At 52.6% G+C, this 17,477-nt stretch overlaps 1 protein-coding gene across 2 annotated transcripts in view; it reads left to right on the top strand.

Annotated features, from left to right (window-relative positions):
- The window catches only part of brinp1 (bone morphogenetic protein/retinoic acid inducible neural-specific 1), a 111,993-nt gene that overhangs the window by 77,370 nt on the left and 17,146 nt on the right, over positions 1–17,477 (top strand). For both annotated transcript variants that reach the window (XM_035392432.1, XM_035392431.1), the window contains exon 5: positions 5,728–5,833. In XM_035392432.1, the coding sequence (XP_035248323.1) occupies positions 5,728–5,833 (106 nt within the window). The remainder of the gene's footprint in view (positions 1–5,727; positions 5,834–17,477) is intronic.

Genomic DNA, 17,477 nt, shown 5'->3' on the forward strand with positions numbered 1-17,477 from the left:
TTGTGACGCCGGTGTTGGAATACGCGCTGTTTTTTAGCTACGTTTTATCCCCGTGTGTCGACAGCACAATAGTAGTACAATAAAACATTTCTTTTGTTGATCTAGTGTTTTTATCCCTTGCTGGCCGACATTCCAAACTCCCTCTCTTGCTATTTTTCTCCCCTCCCGTCGGTTTTATCTGTTTGATTAATGAATAATTATTTGCAAGTATTTTTAATTTCCCGTTTATCTCATTAGCATTTTATCCCCCTCTACAGCTACTGTAGCGCCACCTAAGAACTGCTTATGCGGCACATTGTTAAGAAGAAAAGAAACGTGACCTCATTTTACTTTCCTCCTGTTTTATTATATTTGAAGCTACGCTAAGCTGTTGCGTGGTGTGTGAACTTGTAAATCCCCTCTGGATTAGAAGCTTCTCGCAGTGTAATTTTTAACATTTATGGTGTTCTGACATGGCTTTGAGAGACAGAGTTTGGGCAACAGTTGCAGCAGCAGCAGCAGCGGTGGGGGTGGGGGTGGGGGTGGTGGTGGTGATGGTGGTTGAAGGCTGAGTTTGGGCAGAAGCAGTAGCAGCAGCAGCAGCGGTGGGGGTGGGGGTGGTAGTGGTGATGGTGGTTGAAGGCTGAGTTTTCAGCAGAAGCAGCAGCAGCAGCGGTGGGGGGGGGGTGTAGTGGTGGTGGTGGTTGAAGGCTGAGTTTGGGCAGAAGCAGCAGCAGCAGCAGCGGTGGGGGTGGGGGTGTTGTGGTGGTGGTGGTGGTTGAAGGCTGAGTTTGGGCAGAAGCAGCAGCAGCAGCAGTGGGGGGGTGGGGGTGGTGGTGGTGGTGGTGGTGGTGGTTGAAGGCTGAGTTTGGGCATAAGCAGGAGCAGCAGCAGCAGCGGTGGGGGTGGGGGTGTTGTGGTGGTGGTGGTGGTTGAAGGCTGAGTTTGGGCAGAAGCAGGAGCAGCAGCAGCAGCGGTGGGGGTGGGGGTGGTGGTGGTGGTGGTGATGGTGGTTGAAGGCTGAGTTTGGGCAGAAGCAGGAGCAGCAGCAGCAGCAGTGGGGGGGGGGGTGGTGGTGGTGATGGTGGTTGAAGGCTGAGTTTGGGCAGGAGCAGCAGCAGCAGCGGGGGGGGGGGGGGTGGTGGTGGTGATGGTGGTTCAAGGCTGAGTTTGGGCAGAAGCAGGAGCAGCAGCAGCAGCAGTGGGGGGGGGGGTGGTGGTGGTGATGGTGGTTGAAGGCTGAGTTTGGGCAGGAGCAGCAGCAGCAGCGGTGGGGGTGGGGGTGGTGGTGGTGATGGTGGTTCAAGGCTGAGTTTGGGCAGAAGCAGGAGCAGCAGCAGCAGCAGTGGGGGGGGGGGGGGTGGTGGTGGTGATGGTGGTTGAAGGCTGAGTTTGGACAGAAGCAGGAGCAGCAGCAGCAGCGGTGGGGGTGGGGGTGGTGGTGGTGGTGGTGGTTGAAGGTTGAGTTTTCGGCAGAAGCAGCAGCAGCAGCAGTGGGCTGGGGGGGTGGTGGTGGTGGTGGTGGTGGTGGTTGAAGGCTGAGTTTGGGCAGAAGCAGGAGCAGCAGCAGCGGTGGGGGTAGGGGTGGTGGTGATGGTGGTGGTTGAAGGCTGAGTTTTCGGCAGGAGCAGCAGCAGCAGCAGTGGGGGGGGGTGGCGGTGGTGGTGGGGCGGGTGTTGAAATGGTTGTAGGGCTTCCTCTGGGAGATTCTCTCTGGCAGCACAGCTACCTCCAGTGCTCTGGAAGGTGTGATGATTCTAATTAGGGAAAAAAAAACAGTGGATACTTGTGAAGAGGATAGTGCACCCCCCCCCCTTTCTCCATGTCTCTCTCTCTCTCTCTCTCTCTCTCTCTCTCTCTCTCTCTCTCTCAATTCATTTCAATTCAAATGCTTTGCCAGCATGACATATTTTAAAATACATAGTGCCAAAGTGTAGCGATAACAACCATCAATCATAACAGTTAATACAAAAAATAGCATCTCTCTCTGCCCCCCACGCCCCCCCTCTCCCTCTCCCTCTCCCTCTCCCTCTCTCTGCCCCCTCAGTCACTCTCCGTCCCTCTCCCCCTCTCTCTCTCCCTCTCTCTCTCAGAGGAGAGTTGTACGGCTGAGCGACGCTGGAACATTTTGGGCAGGTTTGCTTCTCCACCCTTCTGTGACAGGAGTCCGTGTTATAAAAAAAACCACAGGAGGAGAGCAATGATGCTTGATATGGAGCTTTTATAGCGGCAATGAGGTTTGTCTCGGAAGAAACTGAAGAATTTTGTTTCTTTAAACCCACTCCCTATGCACCCCACCTGTACCGGGGGGGTGGGCGGGGTGTCCTCTCGCCATGGGTCTGTTGGGGAATTCGCGAGATTCGTTCATCTTAAATAATTCAGATCCCCTAAGATCGTCCCAGATATGCATTGATCCTTTCTTTTGTGTTGTTTATTTTTTGAGTTTGCTGTTCTGAAGGGATGTGTGTATTCTGGTGTGACTGGAATGGGGTTTGTGTGTGTGAGTGTGTGTGTGTGTGTGTGCGTGTGTGCGTGTGTGTGCGTGTGCGTGTGCGTGTGTGCGTGTGCGTGTGTGTGTCTGTGTGTGCACACGTATGCGCACGTGTGTGTGCATGGTTGGGCATACGTTTTATGGGGAATGAAACACTTTGATCATCCTGATTTTCAAGATGACAATTCGGTCAGTTTTTATTTAAGCAAACGACGACTCGCGTCAGCGCTAAAGGATGTCTGTAACTGACGCAGTGCAGCTCGACCGTCGGATGTCATGTGTCAGTAAATGCGAGGTGACGGGCACAGGCTCGTGCGCTGTGTACCATCCACGCCACTCACGGTCACGAGCGCCGTCGCCGTGGATCCGGCGTGGGCGGTCTCCGCCGACGATGAGCGCCGCGCAGGCGAAGTCACGCGAGGACGGCGACGGGGTGGAGCGCGGGGTCAGAGGTCAAAGCGGCGCCGCCTGAGAGAGCAGCTCTCCTGAGTCTCTCAGTTACTGCGGGAAAGAAACTTCGTTCAATAACAAACTTTTATTGGCGTGTTGTAAAATGCGGTAATTGAAATAGGGCCTCGGCTGAACTACAAAAACTGGGGTTCGATACTTAGTTTGACCCAGACACACACACGCACACACGCATACACACACACACACACACACACACACACACGCACACACGCATACACACACACACACACACACACACACATAAACACACACACACACACAAACACACACACGTACACACATAAACACACACACACACACACAAATACACGCACGTACAAACACACGCACACACACACACACACATAAACACACACACACACAAACACACACACACACACACACAAACACACACACACACACACAAATACACGCACGTACACACACACACAAACACACGCACACACACACACACACACTAACACACTAGTATACACACACACACACACACACATAAACACACGCACGTACACACACACATAAACACACACACACACACACACAAACACACGCACACACACAGAATACAAACCGTTGAACCGCTGATGATTTAAAGCATGTATTGAAAGTGGTCACATGACCTTGCGGGCGGGGGGAGGGACCGGGCCGCCAGCCTGCCGGAAAGACGCCGTCGATGCGGTGGCGAGACGGCGGGGTTTGGGGCATGAAGCCTCGCGGTAATGCCCGTCTGGCCCAATCGATGGCGAGCAGACGCTTCCGTCCGAGCCTGCCTCGGAATCGGGCGAAGAGTGCGAGGAGGGTGGGGGGGAGGAAGAGGACGGGGGGGGGGGGAGAGAACCTCTCCTGCGCTGGCTCTAAATGCACGCGTGTGGGAACTGAAAGCCCTGTCACTTCTGACCAGACTAATTATCCCACTGTCTCCGGGCCTGCCAGTAGCAGTGCTGTGGGAGGCTGCTGGGATGTTGCCATCTCCCTCCATCCCTCTCTCTCTCTCTTTCCCTCCCCCCTGTCTCTCTCTCTCTCCACTTTCCCTCTCTCTCTTTCTCTCCCCCTCCCTAGCCCCCCCTCTTCATCTCTCTTTCTCCCTCTCACTCTATCCCTCTCTCTTTCCCCCTCTCTCCATTCCTCCCTCCCTCCATCTCTCTCTTCCTGTCTTTCTCTCTCTTTCCCTCTGCTTCCCCCCCTCTCTCTGTCTCTCTCTTGCTCTCGCCCTCTCTGTCTCCCCCCTGCTCCCTCTTCTTCCTCCCCTCTCATGCCCTCTTTCTCCCTCTCCTTCTCCCTCTCTCTTTCTTGCTCTCTCCCTCCCTCTCCTTCCCCCTCTCTCTCTCGCCCCCTCCCTCTCTTCCTCTCACTTTCTCCCTCCCTCTCCTTCCCCCTCTCTCTCTCGCCCCCTCCCTCTCTTCCTCTCTCTTTCTCTCCCTCTCCTTCCTCCCTCTCTCTCCCTCCCTGCCCCCCCCCCCCCCCCCCCTCCTCTCTCAGTGGGGAGTTGTTCCATAACAGAAGGCTGGACGGGGTGCAGGAGTGCATTAGCGTTTCAAGTCTGCTCTAAAAGGAGCAACGCTTCTGAGGATCCTTAAAAGAGAACCCCGCCTTCAGAGCCCGTCCGGCGCTCGCTTTGAAACCCGGCGGCCCGAGGCGGCACGGTCACCTGGGCGCATGAATAACGCATGCCCCGTCCCCGCCGCGCGCGCGCGTGTAGCGTAGCGTAGCGTAGCCTAGCGTCCGCCGGGCTCGTTTGCATACCTCCGCGCGCGGCCGGCGGGACCCCCCGTCCGTGGGCTGAAGACGCAAATTGGCGCCCCGCTTTGTTCTCTTTTTTTTTTTTTTTTTCCCCCGGCGGCCGCGTTTCCATGTCGACGGCAGTCGTTACCGAAAATGGAGTTCCGAGTCAAATTAAGGAAAAGTGAAAAGGAAAAAAAAACCCTGGAAAAATCTCAGCCTGGATTCCATCAAAATCCGCCCTTAACTTTGACTCAAGTTTAAAGTGAAATCAAGGGTCTGCGTTGTCTTCACAAACACTGCTTGACAAACTGTGTTTCTTAAGGGGGAAAATAAATGTATGTATTTACTAGTGAGCCACTGTTGAGGGCTAATATTTCTTAAATCCGGGCCAGAAAAACATTGGGTGGCCGGGTGCGTGTTATGAACGGGTAAGTCCTTAACAGAGGAGGGAGTCGAGAGGTAGAACTGCGTTTCAAACTGGGATGTTTATTTAGCATAACCCAAGCAGACTACAGCAGCGCATTACCCACAGGCCAGCCGCTCAAAGGAAGAGAGAGAGCGAACGCGAGCACAGCTCTGAGGGAAAGGGGCCTTGTGGCTACAGGTAGCTTCTCACAGGCGCACCGCATCATCCCGTAGGCCGACCCCGCCCACTATTCACCTGCCAATGAAAGAAAGAGAGGAGAGAGAGCGGCAACCAGGCCGAGAGGGCCGTCACAGTGCATTTGACGTCTGAGTTCGGTGGAGGGAGAGAGAGGGGGCGTGTCTGTCCGTGTCCGTCTGACCTGTGACCCCGCCTCCCTCGCAGGTGACGCCGTTAGAGTCCGGTGGAGGGAGAGAGGGGGCGTGTCTGCCCGTGTCCGTCTGACCTGTGACCCCGCCTCCCTCGCTGGTGATGCTGTTAGGGTCCGGTGGAGGGAGAGAGAGGGGGCGTGTCTGCCCGTGTCCGTCTGACCTGTGACCCCGCCTCCCTCGCTGGTGATGCTGTTAGGGTCCGGTGGAGGGAGAGAGAGGGGGCGTGTCTGTCCGTGTCCGTCTGACCTGTGACCCCGCCTCCCTCGCAGGTGACGGAGACGCGCACGGGCCCGCTGGGGTGCAGCACCTACGACAACCTGGACTCGGTCAGCTCCGTCCTGCTGCAGAGCCCCGAGAGCAAGCTGCACCTGCAAGGTAAGCTGTCCGCCATTGGCCGGGGATACGTGTGGGGGTTCGCGATTGGTGGGAAGGCGGGGGAACGGGGGCGGAGCTGACCAGTGGTGGGGCTTCATGATTTCCTAAATGGGCGGGGCTATCATTATGTCATCTGACTTACTGTGTTTGGCATGGGAGGGGAGGGGCTTATGTTGTGGAATATTCTCATGGGCGCCTGACTGAATTTAACCGGCTGTAATATTTTGCTGTTTAAAAACGCTGGTGATGACATCACGAAGCTCCGCCCTCCACAGGGACAGTGAAGCTAAGGCCTCCTTTTGAAACTCTATACTGTGAGCCCAGCTGCAGCTGCCTGGGCTGGCAAGCATTATTCCGTTTAAATCGGCAAGATATTAAATATATATGTTTGATATGTATATATACACAGTACATATGTGTATGTGTGTGGGTGTGTGCGCGCTTGTGTGTGTGTGTGTGTGTGTGTGTGTGTGTGTGTGTGTGTGTGTGTGTGTGTGTGTGTGTGTGTGTGTGCGCGGCTTTTGCAAAGGATGTTATTTTGTTGCTATAGAGTGCTTAGCCCAGTGCGGCTACTGCTGGAGTGATTAACTTCCACAGCAAAGGGGCTTACATGTGCTCTTTGGTTGCCATTCACTTTCAAGAGAAAAGAGAGAGAGAAAGAGAGGGAGGGGGGAGGGGAGGGAGGGAGAGACAGAGGGAGCGAAAGAGAAAGAGAGAGAGAGAGAGGAGTGCAGACGAGATGTGTGAAAGGGAGAGGGAAAAGCTCCTATTAGAGAACGGAGGACAAACATTGTTTTTTGACGCTACCCGCGGGCTGTCAGACATGTTGTCCCCCCCCCCCCCCCCCCCCCGCCCTCCAGGGGCGGCGGTGATAGATGTGTCCCACAGCCACAGTGGTTTTCACATCTTTACGGGCCCTCTTAATTAAAAAAAAAAAGAGTCTCTCTCCTCCCTCGTCTCCTGCTTATCCGAGGAGGCGCAATCCTGTCACACGACGCGAAAAAGGAAAAAAGAGTCGAATGTTATTTTTGATATTTTTGTTATTTCGCGACCAGGCGATAACGACGCTGCCGGGCGAGGGGCGGGGGGGGGGGGGGGGGGGGAGGACGTGCTGCGCTGGAGCTGCGTGTGCAGACGCGGTGAGCGGGTTTATTTCAGCCTGTCTTTGAGAGAGCTAGGCATGTTATGCCATTGACAAACTGGTTATTTTGGAGGTTTTTTTATTATTTTTTTCTTCAGAATTCTAAGCCAGTGTTCTAGAACTCCATTGTTGCATCGGCATTAGAATGTCCAGCTACCAACATTCTAATCATGTTTATTTCAGCTTCTCTCTCGCTGAGCGGCAGGCCTGTTATGCCATTGAATAACTGGTTATTTTGGACGTTTTTTTGTTTGTTTTTTTCTTCAGAATTCTAAGCCAGTGTTCTAGAACTCCATTGTTGCACCGGCATTAGAATGTCCAGTTACCAACATTCTAATCAAAAATGTAGCGGTCTCAAACCTGAAAGGACAGCCAAATCCTATGGTATTAATGATTAATGCTGTCTGTAGTGATATTGTTGGTACTGTTGTGTTTTTGGTTTGTATAGATTTGTTGTATGCATGTGTACGTGTATAAAAAAAAATCAATCAAATGTCGATCACAAAACAAAAACCAGCGAGCGCGTCCCCCCGTCGACGCGTCTCCGTTCGACGTCGCGCGACGCAGCGTTCGCGGGTCCCGCGGTCGAGAGGAGCGAGGCCCGACCCGCGCGGGGCGGGGCCGGAGACCGGAGCCGAGGCCGGTCCCCAAACGCGGCCGCGGAGTCGGCCATTTTAAAGACCGGAATCGCCAGCAGCTGGGCGCCTGTTTCAAAGCGCCGCTGTTGGAGTGCCAGGGGGCTGGGGAGGGGGGGAGGGGAGTGAGGGTGGAGGGGGGGGTAACTGATGCAGATGGTGATGTAATTGGAGACAGAGAAGTGATTGGTCTAATCGCGGGGAAGGATGGCTCCCATCCAGGTCCACCGGTCGGCTCGATTCGCCCGTCTTTATTTATTACCGACTGGCGAAAGGTCACCAGCGAAGAAACCGCCAATAAAGCCGGCCGCCGATTGGCTCCTCCCCTCAAAGGCGGGCGGAGCCGGGGCAGTGAAGGTGACAAGGGCCCGAAACGCGGGCGTTTTCCACGATTGGAAAACGCCAAAATAAGAGGTGGGGGGGGGGGGGGAGGTTGAGGAGTTACAGCCGGACGTGCTCACTTTATTTCACAGAGCACTTATGAAAAATCAATGTGTCAGGTGGCGGGTGCAGGTCGGGGGATTTTAAGATAATTACAAGCCCCGCCCTGACATGGCGGGGCGGTTCCCGATGTTCCCGTCCCCCCGTCTGACGGGTGACGTGCCGACCGGTCGCGGGAGAGGAAAACGTGGGGGGGGGGGGGGGTGGGGGGTGAGAAACTGCTTCGACTGCCTTTAACAGAGTTGGACAGACGAGGGAACGCGCTTCATCGATGAAACGTCATCGCCAAGCACTGTTTTATTTCGCGTGGACCGGCGGCCAGGCGTAGGTGTGGGGGTTCGGTGGGGGGGGGTTCGGTGGGGCATGCGGAGCGGGGCTGCACATCTGAGCTGCGATTGGTGGATCGGCGGCAGGTGGGTTTCGCGAAACCAGCTCCGGGATTTGCGCTGTTTTACGGCGACGCAACCGCAATAAAACACGTCTTATCAACGCGCGAGCGATGTATTTTATAGTTCTCCTGTTCTGGTATTTCACTCTATCCCCGGGCTTATGGGAGCACACTGACACTCCTATGCTAATCCTGCTCCAGAACGCTAGCAGACACCGGAGCATGGAGTAGCGCTGCCCTGACGCTTTCTAACATTAGTCTGTAATGGAGAATGTCCTCAGTGGAAAACGCCTTTAATGAAGATTATTCCTGTGCAGTGAGCAGGTTTTAGAATTCGACTGACACCATACCCTCCCCCCCCCCCCCCCCACCCCCCAACCCAACCGTCCCACCCCCCCCCGGAGGCTTCGCTTCCACACAAACAGCCGGAGGACAAACCCGGCAGTTGAAAGGTGACAGTACCCACGGTGCACCTGGTCGTGACAATCAATGTCCTTTGCAGGTCAACAACGGCACGTAAAAAAAAAACCCAAAAAAAAAAACCCGAAGAACAGCGGCACATTTCTCGAGCGAGTCGTGGAGAGTCGCGAGGAGAGTCACGCCGTCCCCGCGGACCGACCCAGCGCGTAAATAACCCACGCCGTCTTCTCGACGGCGTCTGATTTATCCGTCTCCTCCTTCCTCTCGATCTGACGGTCCGGACGGGCGGCGTATATCCGTCAGAGTGGCGCGCGGGTGAGGTGCGGCTCCAGATTTACACCGCAGGGATGCGCTGGAGCCCGGCCGGGCGGGGAGCCGCTGATCAGAGACACCGGGCGGATTTCGGACTCTGTCGTTTTCCTCCCGCTCAAAGTGACCAGATGCTGAAGTCGCGGAAATGGTTTGATCGCACTTCCTGTTCTGGCTCTCGACAGCCATTTGCTCAGTTTTCCTCAACGGCTTCCCAGTGTGCAGTTTGGGAGCGTGGGGTTCCGTCAGCAACAAACCCAACAGCTGTGACCTCACTCTGGACTGCAGATGACAGACACACCTGTTAGGGCTGGGGGTGAGGTTAGGGTTAAGGTTAGGGTTTGCTTTTTAGGTTTGTTTAGGGTTAGAGTTCAGTTTGTAGGTTTGGTTTGGTTAGGGTTAGGGTTCGGTTTGTAGCTGTAGGGTTTGGTTAGGGTTAGGGTTCGGTTTGTAGCTGTAGGGTTTGGTTAGGGTTAAGGTTTGGTTTGTAGCTGTAGGGTTTGGTTAGGGTTAAGGTTCGGTTTGTAGCTGTAGGGTTTGGTTAGGGTTAGGATTCGGTTTGTAGCTGTTGGGTTTGGTTAGGGTTAGGGTTTGTAGCTGTAGGGTTTGGTTAGGGTTAGGGTTCGGTTTGTAGCTGTAGGGTTTGGTTAGGGTTAAGGTTCGGTTTGTAGCTGTATGGTTTGGTTAGGGTTAGGGTTCAGTTTGTAGCTGTAGGGTTTGGTTAGGGTTAGGGTTCGGTTTGTAGCTGTATGGTTTGGTTAGGGTTAGGGTTCGGTTTGTAGCTGTAGGGTTTGGTTAGGGTTAAGGTTTGGTTTGTAGCTGTATGGTTTGGTTAGGGTTAGGGTTTGGTTTGTAGCTGTAGGGTTTGGTTAGGGTTAGGGTTCGGTTTGTAGCTGTAGGGTTTGGTTAGGGTTAGGGTTCGGTTTGTAGCTGTAGGGTTTGGTTAGGGTTAGGGTTCGGTTTGTAGCTGTAGGGTTTAGTTAGGGTTAGGGTTCGGTTTGTAGCTGTAGGGTTTGGTTAGGGTTAAGGTTTGGTTTGTAGCTGTAGGGTTTGGTTAGGGTCAGGGTTCGGTTTGTAGCTGTAGGGTTTGGTTAGGGTTAGGGTTTGGTTTGTAGCTGTAGGGTTTGGTTAGGGTCAGGGTTCGGTTTGTAGCCATAGGGTTGTATTCTATCTTTTCTTCGACTCGTACTGGTCTATCCATACTCTACCTGTCTTTTCCACGAGCTGGATTGTCTACCTGTGGTGCAGATACACAAATCAGTGCAATAAACGACAAACTGCAAGCTAACACTCCTTTCAAGATAACTGCAGGCATCACAAATTTTTATTCATGTAGTTTTATTTTTGCAACAAAACCCCATTATATTACAATCAGACTGACTCCATCTGGGCCTAAGCGTATACAAGGCTAACACTGAACACACCCTTCTTTTGACTACTGTCTGAACACATTTTTTAGTATTGCTTTCTATGTTTTGTTTTTTATTTAGTTTATATTCCTCACAGTTTGTGCGTAGTCAAAACTAATCAAATATCTGCTGTGGCTCTGAGAATTGGCCGGCCGAGGTAAATTAGGGCGGCCATTTTCAGAAGGGAAGTAGCTGGCGTGTGACAGCGCCACGACTTTGGGTTGTAATGTACGTCACGTTCGTCCTGAAAGCAGTTTCTGCGCACTTGAATGGGAGGTGGGGTGGGGGGGGGGGGGTCATGGTTTCTACCACAGGACATGCCTGTGTGCCCAGCCACCATTACCTTCAAAATGGCCGCCATAAATTACCTGGGAGGGAAAACAAAGCGCTTTCTCCTTCCTCTTCTCTCCTCGCCGACGCACCCCGGGAAGATTTATGAATTATGTTGGAGTGGCTCGAGCCGGCAGTTTTTTTAAAGCGGCGCGAGTGAAAACAAATGAAACGGACCCACGGGCGGTTGGCGTGGAGAGTGACGGATCGGGTCTCCGTCGCCGATTTTACCGCTTCCTCCTCTCCTCTCCTCTCTTCTCCTCGCTCACGTGCGCGCGGTCGGCAAACGGGCAGGAAAAACAAGGCCGTGAGTTCCGGAGCTTTCCGGAAAGGAGGGACTCGCCGGGGGGAGGAGCCGCGCGGACGGACCCGCGTCTGGCGCGCGCGACGCTGCGCCGGCGGGTCTTTGTGTGGACGAGTAACCGAAACAGACCGGAGCCGCCGCGGGCTACTTACGCAACGCCTGCATTCAGATGCGTCCAGAGAGCTCACACGAGCACGCGGCAGCGTGCAGGCGTTTCAGATGCATCCAGAGAGCTCACACGAGCACGCGGCAGCGCGCAGGCGTTTCAGAACACATTCTGCTCCTCCAGCCCTCCTGTACACTCAGCCAGAGTGGAATTCATCACTGAATATTTCATTGCGAAAGCACAGAACAAACACACAGAGACAGACACACAGGCATATGGAATAAGTTATTCTTCACACACACGTGCACACACACAAAAACAAACACACTCACACAGACACACAGGCATATGGAATAAGTTATTCTTCACAAACACGTGCACACACCCACACACACGCATACACACACTCTCACATTCACACACAAAAACAAACACACTCACACACACACACACACACACACACTCACGTTCACACACAAAAACAAACACACTCACACACACACACACACACACACACACACACACACACACATACACACACGCTCATGTTCACACACAAAAACAGACTCACACAGACGCACAAACACACACTCACATGTATACCCACACAAACACATGCACCCACTCACATAGACATACACACAGACACACATACACACACACACAAACACACACACTCTCTCTCACACACCAAACCATTTGTCTGCTGTGGCATGTGTTCCCAAGCGTTGCTCTGCCTCCTCTTCGCCTGGAATATTAATTTTATTTTTCGCCGTATCAAATTTGCCCGTGGTATAAATAAATTAAAGCCAGCAGCTGATCTGCTCCTCTCACAGAGCTGTCCTTGCGTTCCACTTAAGATAATGCTGTATCATTTCATAGATTAATGAATTTAGCCTTTATTTCACCCCCTATTCATCCTCTGTCTCAGACTCGGGGTAACCTGATGCAATCACTGCTCACTGACCTGGAGTAAACCTTAAATTGGAAGCAGTCAATCGGGTGTGTGTGTGTGCGTCTGAGTGTCTGTGTGAGAGTGTGTGTCTGTGTGAGTGTGTGTGAGTGTGAGTGTGTGTGTGCGTGTGAGTGTCTGTGTGAGTGTGTGTGTGTGTGTGAGCGTCTGTGTGAGTGTGTGTGTGTGTGTGCCTATGTGTGTCTGTGTGAGTGTGTGTGTGCCTATGTGTGTCTGTGTGAGTGTGTGCCTATGTGTGTTTGTGTGAGTGTATGTGTGTGTGTGCGTATCTGTGTGAGTGTGTGTGTGGTAAATGGATGGTAAATGGACTGCATTTATATAGCGCTTTTATCCAAAGCGCTTTACAATTGATGCCTCTCATTCGCCAGAGCAGTTAGGGGTTAGGGGTTAGGTGTCTTGCTCAAGGACACTTCGACACGCCCAGGGCGGGGGGGGGGGGGTGTGTGTGTGCACATGTCTGTGAGTGTGTGTGTGTGTGAGTGTGTTTGGTTCTGTGTGTATGTGTGTGTGTGTGTGTGTGTGTACCTGTAAATCAGCAGGTTGTGCGCTAGCTCTCCTCTCCTCTCCTCTCCTGTGTGATCATTCTCCTCTCTCAGACGCCGTCATCGTTCTCTCTCATTGATCAGCGCTTGGGTTGTTTCCCGTATTTACCGGCTGCGTGTCTGAGAGGCTCGTTTGGCTTGTTTTGGCTGGCGCGCCGCGCCCCGCCCCCCGGGACCGTCCCGCCGGTCTCCCTCGGCCTCCCGCCGTGCTTTTAAGGGCCCGGGGCCGGGGCCCGGGGCCGGCGGTCAGACGAGGCCATTATCAGGGATGCGGCGGTAAGCACTCAGGGAAAGTGTTTGTTTGGCCGAGCGCGTATAAACTGGTCCCGCGGGGAGCCCGTCGAGCACCACACACACACTTCGGGGACGCCTTCCTGTGTTTTCCATTTTAGATACCTCACTTCCTCCATATTGGAACAAATTCGCTGCTCTCTGACGCTTATTGACCTGCAGCTGAAGCTGATTTTTTTGTTGTTGTTTACACTTATCTGTTCCCTAATGCGTTTCATTGCAGGATGTGTACCCTGAACACAAGTGATGTTTCACAAAAGCTGAATGTGCTATTTGAGGACTTAATGGATAATTATAAAAATAGGACATAAGTATATTTTAAAAATCCCAAACAGATTTATATCTTTTAAATGAAAGATTTTTTACATTTTAACATTTTATAAGAAGATGAGGAATACTCAGACACGTCCCACTGGGGTGGGGTTTAAGTATGGATCACTGGTGTACTCCTACCTTTGTTCACGCGGTTCTTTTTGGGCTGTTATGGTCACACCAGGACTCAAATCTAAAAAAAAAAGAATCAGGGTCTGATGGCCAAGGTTACGCGCCACGCCCATCAGCTTTCGCCGCCACACGGCGTCGGCTCAGCCAATGGGAACGTGCGGAGTCGGGAGGACCTTGAGGATGATTGATGGAGCAGTTAACCCCGCGGATGACAAAATGAGGTCCCGGCCCGCCCGACCGGCTCGGCTGTCGCTCTCCGCTGTAAACGTGCGAGCGACACGCCCCTCCAGCCTCCCCCGCCCCCCCTCCACCCCCCCCCCCACTGGCGGGGGCCCCACCCGCCCCTGTGGTCGTATGTGCTGTTGCCATGGAATCTGTTTGGCTGGGATCGGTGGTGCAAAGCAGGGCGGCGACACCTTGTTCTAGAAGAAATGCTCCCGGAAAAAAAACTGACATTCAACCTCAACAGGAAGGTTCAATTAATCTGCAGTGTGTACGAAGGAGGTCCTGTGATGATCTGGACAGAGCATGTTATTCATTGATATTGTAGCATAACAGAATAATAACAGAATAATAATTACTGATAGTATTACAATTAGGACAGCGCTGATGTTTATGATGGTGAAAATATAAGTAATAGTAAGCAACAATAAGCAATAAGTAATCACAGCAACAATTTGTGGCATTAGTATCATCGTGTGCAGATACCGGTATTCTAAAAATGTTCCGTGTTTTTGGGGGCAGCGATGGGGGTACGTGGGGGCTGCCGTGGTAACCGTTTCCCCCCCGTCTCTGAGTCCTGTGTGCTGCGGCCTGGTTTCAGCACCACGGACAGCGCCGCACCAGCAGTTCCTGCTTACGCACTCTGTCTGCTTGAGCAGCCTGCAGTCTCCGCTCTACCCTTTACACGGGCTTTCTTTAGCCTGAGTGCCACTGTAATTTATATGTGTAATGTTCTGCTTTTATAGTAATTACCCCCCCCCCCACCCCAACTCCCCCTCCCCTGTTGGTTCCATGTGAGCGATTATACTGTTCACCCTTGTGCCTGTACGGAGAACAAGTATTCTTGGATTCGCCCCTTCGGTTACACAAGCACACACACACACACACACACACACGCATACGCACACAAACACAAACGCGCACACACACACACAAATGCACACACATACACACACTCACACACACACACACACACACATGCACACATAAACACAGATGCACACACAAAGACACACACACACACACAAACACACACAGACATGCACACACTCTCTCTCTCACACACACACACACATACACACACAAACACAAACGCGTACACACACACACAGATGCACACACATACACACACTCACACACACACACACACACACAAACACAAACACAAACACACACACACACACACACACATACACATGCACACACACACATACACACACATACACAAACACACACAGACACGCACACACTCTCACACACACAAGCACACACGAGCACACACACACACACACACACATACACACACAAACACAAACGCAAACACACACACACACACACACACACAGATGCACACACACACACACACACACATACACATGCACACACACACATACACACACATACACAAACACACACAGACACGCACACACTCTCACACACACTCTCACACACACACTCGCACACCTTCGGCTCACGAGAAACGCGGTCCGAGATCAGACGGCTGATTAGCGCTGAAGAACCTTTCGCTCGCTCGTAAAGAGAGTTCTAATTGCCCCTCCACCGGACGCTATTATTTATGGGCCGGGCGAAGCCCCTCTGAAAAAGAGGTCATTGTGAGCCGGAGAAACGAGAATAACGATAATGCCGGCGCGGCCAATCAGAGCGTCCGCATAATTTACTGACACTAATGAAATTCCCATGTGCGGCAAGTCGGAGGGTTGAGTGGTGTGCGCGCGCTCGGGAAAAAAAAAAAAATATGATCTAGGAGAGACGGCGGTAAATTAAATCTGTTACTCACCCCCCGGGCGAGGGGCTATGACAACACTCCACCGTGAACTTCCCTTTTATGAAGTGCCGGTAAAAAAGAAAAAAAAAGATCTCGGTTTCGCGCTGACTGGAAGAGACCTCTCTGCGGAGGGAAAGGTAACGTCGGGTTTCCCTGTCCTTCACACGGATCGCTCGTAAGCGTCGCGTGGCGCGGACCGGGTCCTTGTCTTAAGGCCTCGCTGTTGTTTAAACGGAAACGGATTGCGCTGTCCTTTCAGACTTTTGGGTTAAAAACACGGTGGAGGGATCCAGTGCACTCATAAGCTATCTGCGGTCGACGGTCCGTTTTTAAAGATTCAGGAATTTCAGTGCGCTGCGTTCATCGGTGAAATGGTGTTTTATGCCGATTGCCAGCTGTACGAGTTAATCTTCGCGTGCCTGAATCTTTGAGCGTTGACTCTTCAGTCTCATTTTAACTGAACAAAAAAAAAAACAATTTTGTGAACTTGTTTCAGTGCGGGTACGGTTGAGGTTTGTCATAGCCATATAGCCAGGGTGTGTCAGTATTGTCAGGGTGTGTCTGTATTGCCAGGGTGTGTCCGTATTGCCAGGGTGTGTCCGTATTGCCAGGGTGTGTCTATATTGCCAGGGTGTGTTTGTATAGCCTGGGTGTGTGTGTTGCCAGGGTGTGTCTGTATTGCCAGGGTGTGTTTGTATTGCCTGGGTGTGTCCGTATTGCCTGGGTGCATCTGTATTGCCAGGGTGTGTTTGTATTGCCAGGGTGTGTCTGTATTGCCTGGGTGTGTTTGTATTGCCAGGGTGTGTCTGTATTGCCAGGGTGTGTCTGTATTGCCAGGGTGTGTCAGTATTGCCTAGGTGTGTTTGTATTGCCAGGGTGTGTTTGTATTGCCAGGGTGTGTCTGTATTGCCTGGGTGTGTTTGTATTGCCAGGGTGTGTCTGTATTGCCAGGGTGTGTCTGTATTGCCAGGGTGTGTCAGTATTGCCTAGGTGTGTTTGTATTGCCAGGGTGTGTCTGTATTGCCAGGGTGTGTCTGTATTGCCAGGGTGTGTCAGTATTGCCTAGGTGTGTTTGTATTGCCAGGGTGTGTTTGTATTGCCAGGGTGTGTCTGTATTGCCAGGGTGTGTCTGTATTGCCAGGGTGTGTTTGTATTGCCAGGGTGTGTTTGTATTGCCAGGGTGTGTTTGTATTGCCAGGGTGTGTTTGTATTGCCAGGGTGTGGGCGCTCCTGTGCCCGTGTTTAGCTCCCATACGCAAAGGCAGACATGCGCACACAAGGGTGGCTGGCCCAGGAGGTGTGGAAGACGGGATTGGCCTGTGGAAGACGGGATTGTTCTGTGGAAGACGGGATTGTTCTGTGGGAGATGGGATTGGCCTGTGGGAGATGGGATTGGCCTGTGGGAGCTGGGATTGGCCTGTGGGACACGGGATTGGCCTGTGGGAGACGGATTGGCCAGTGGGAGACGGGATTGGCCTGTGGGAGATGGGATTGGCCTATAGGACCCGGCCCTGGCCTGGCCTGGATAAGGGGCCCCACATGACCTGGGGAGATGAAAGGGGATGTTGGCCGAGTCGGTGTTATGACATCACGGTCCACCTGACAGGACAACAGGAAGGAGCACAAAGTCAGTCAGTCACCGTGGTAACCAAGGTGTCAAGGCCTGGGCAGCCGTGTGTGTGTGTGTATGTGTATGTTGGGGTTTTAGTTTGTGTTTGTTTTTACGTGTGTGTGTGTGTGTGTGTGTGTTTGTTTATGTGTGTGTGTTTGCGTGTGTACGTGTGTTTATGTGTGTGCGGGGGTTTTAGTTTGTGTTTGTTCTTACATGTGTGTGGTGTGTGTGAGTTTTATTTTATGTTTGTTTTTATGTGTGTGTGTGTGTGTTTGTTTGTGTGTGTGTGTT

The sequence above is a fragment of the Anguilla anguilla genome, chromosome 14 (genome assembly GCF_013347855.1).
Source record: "Anguilla anguilla isolate fAngAng1 chromosome 14, fAngAng1.pri, whole genome shotgun sequence".
In the NCBI taxonomy this organism is placed as follows: Eukaryota; Metazoa; Chordata; class Actinopteri; order Anguilliformes; family Anguillidae; genus Anguilla; species Anguilla anguilla.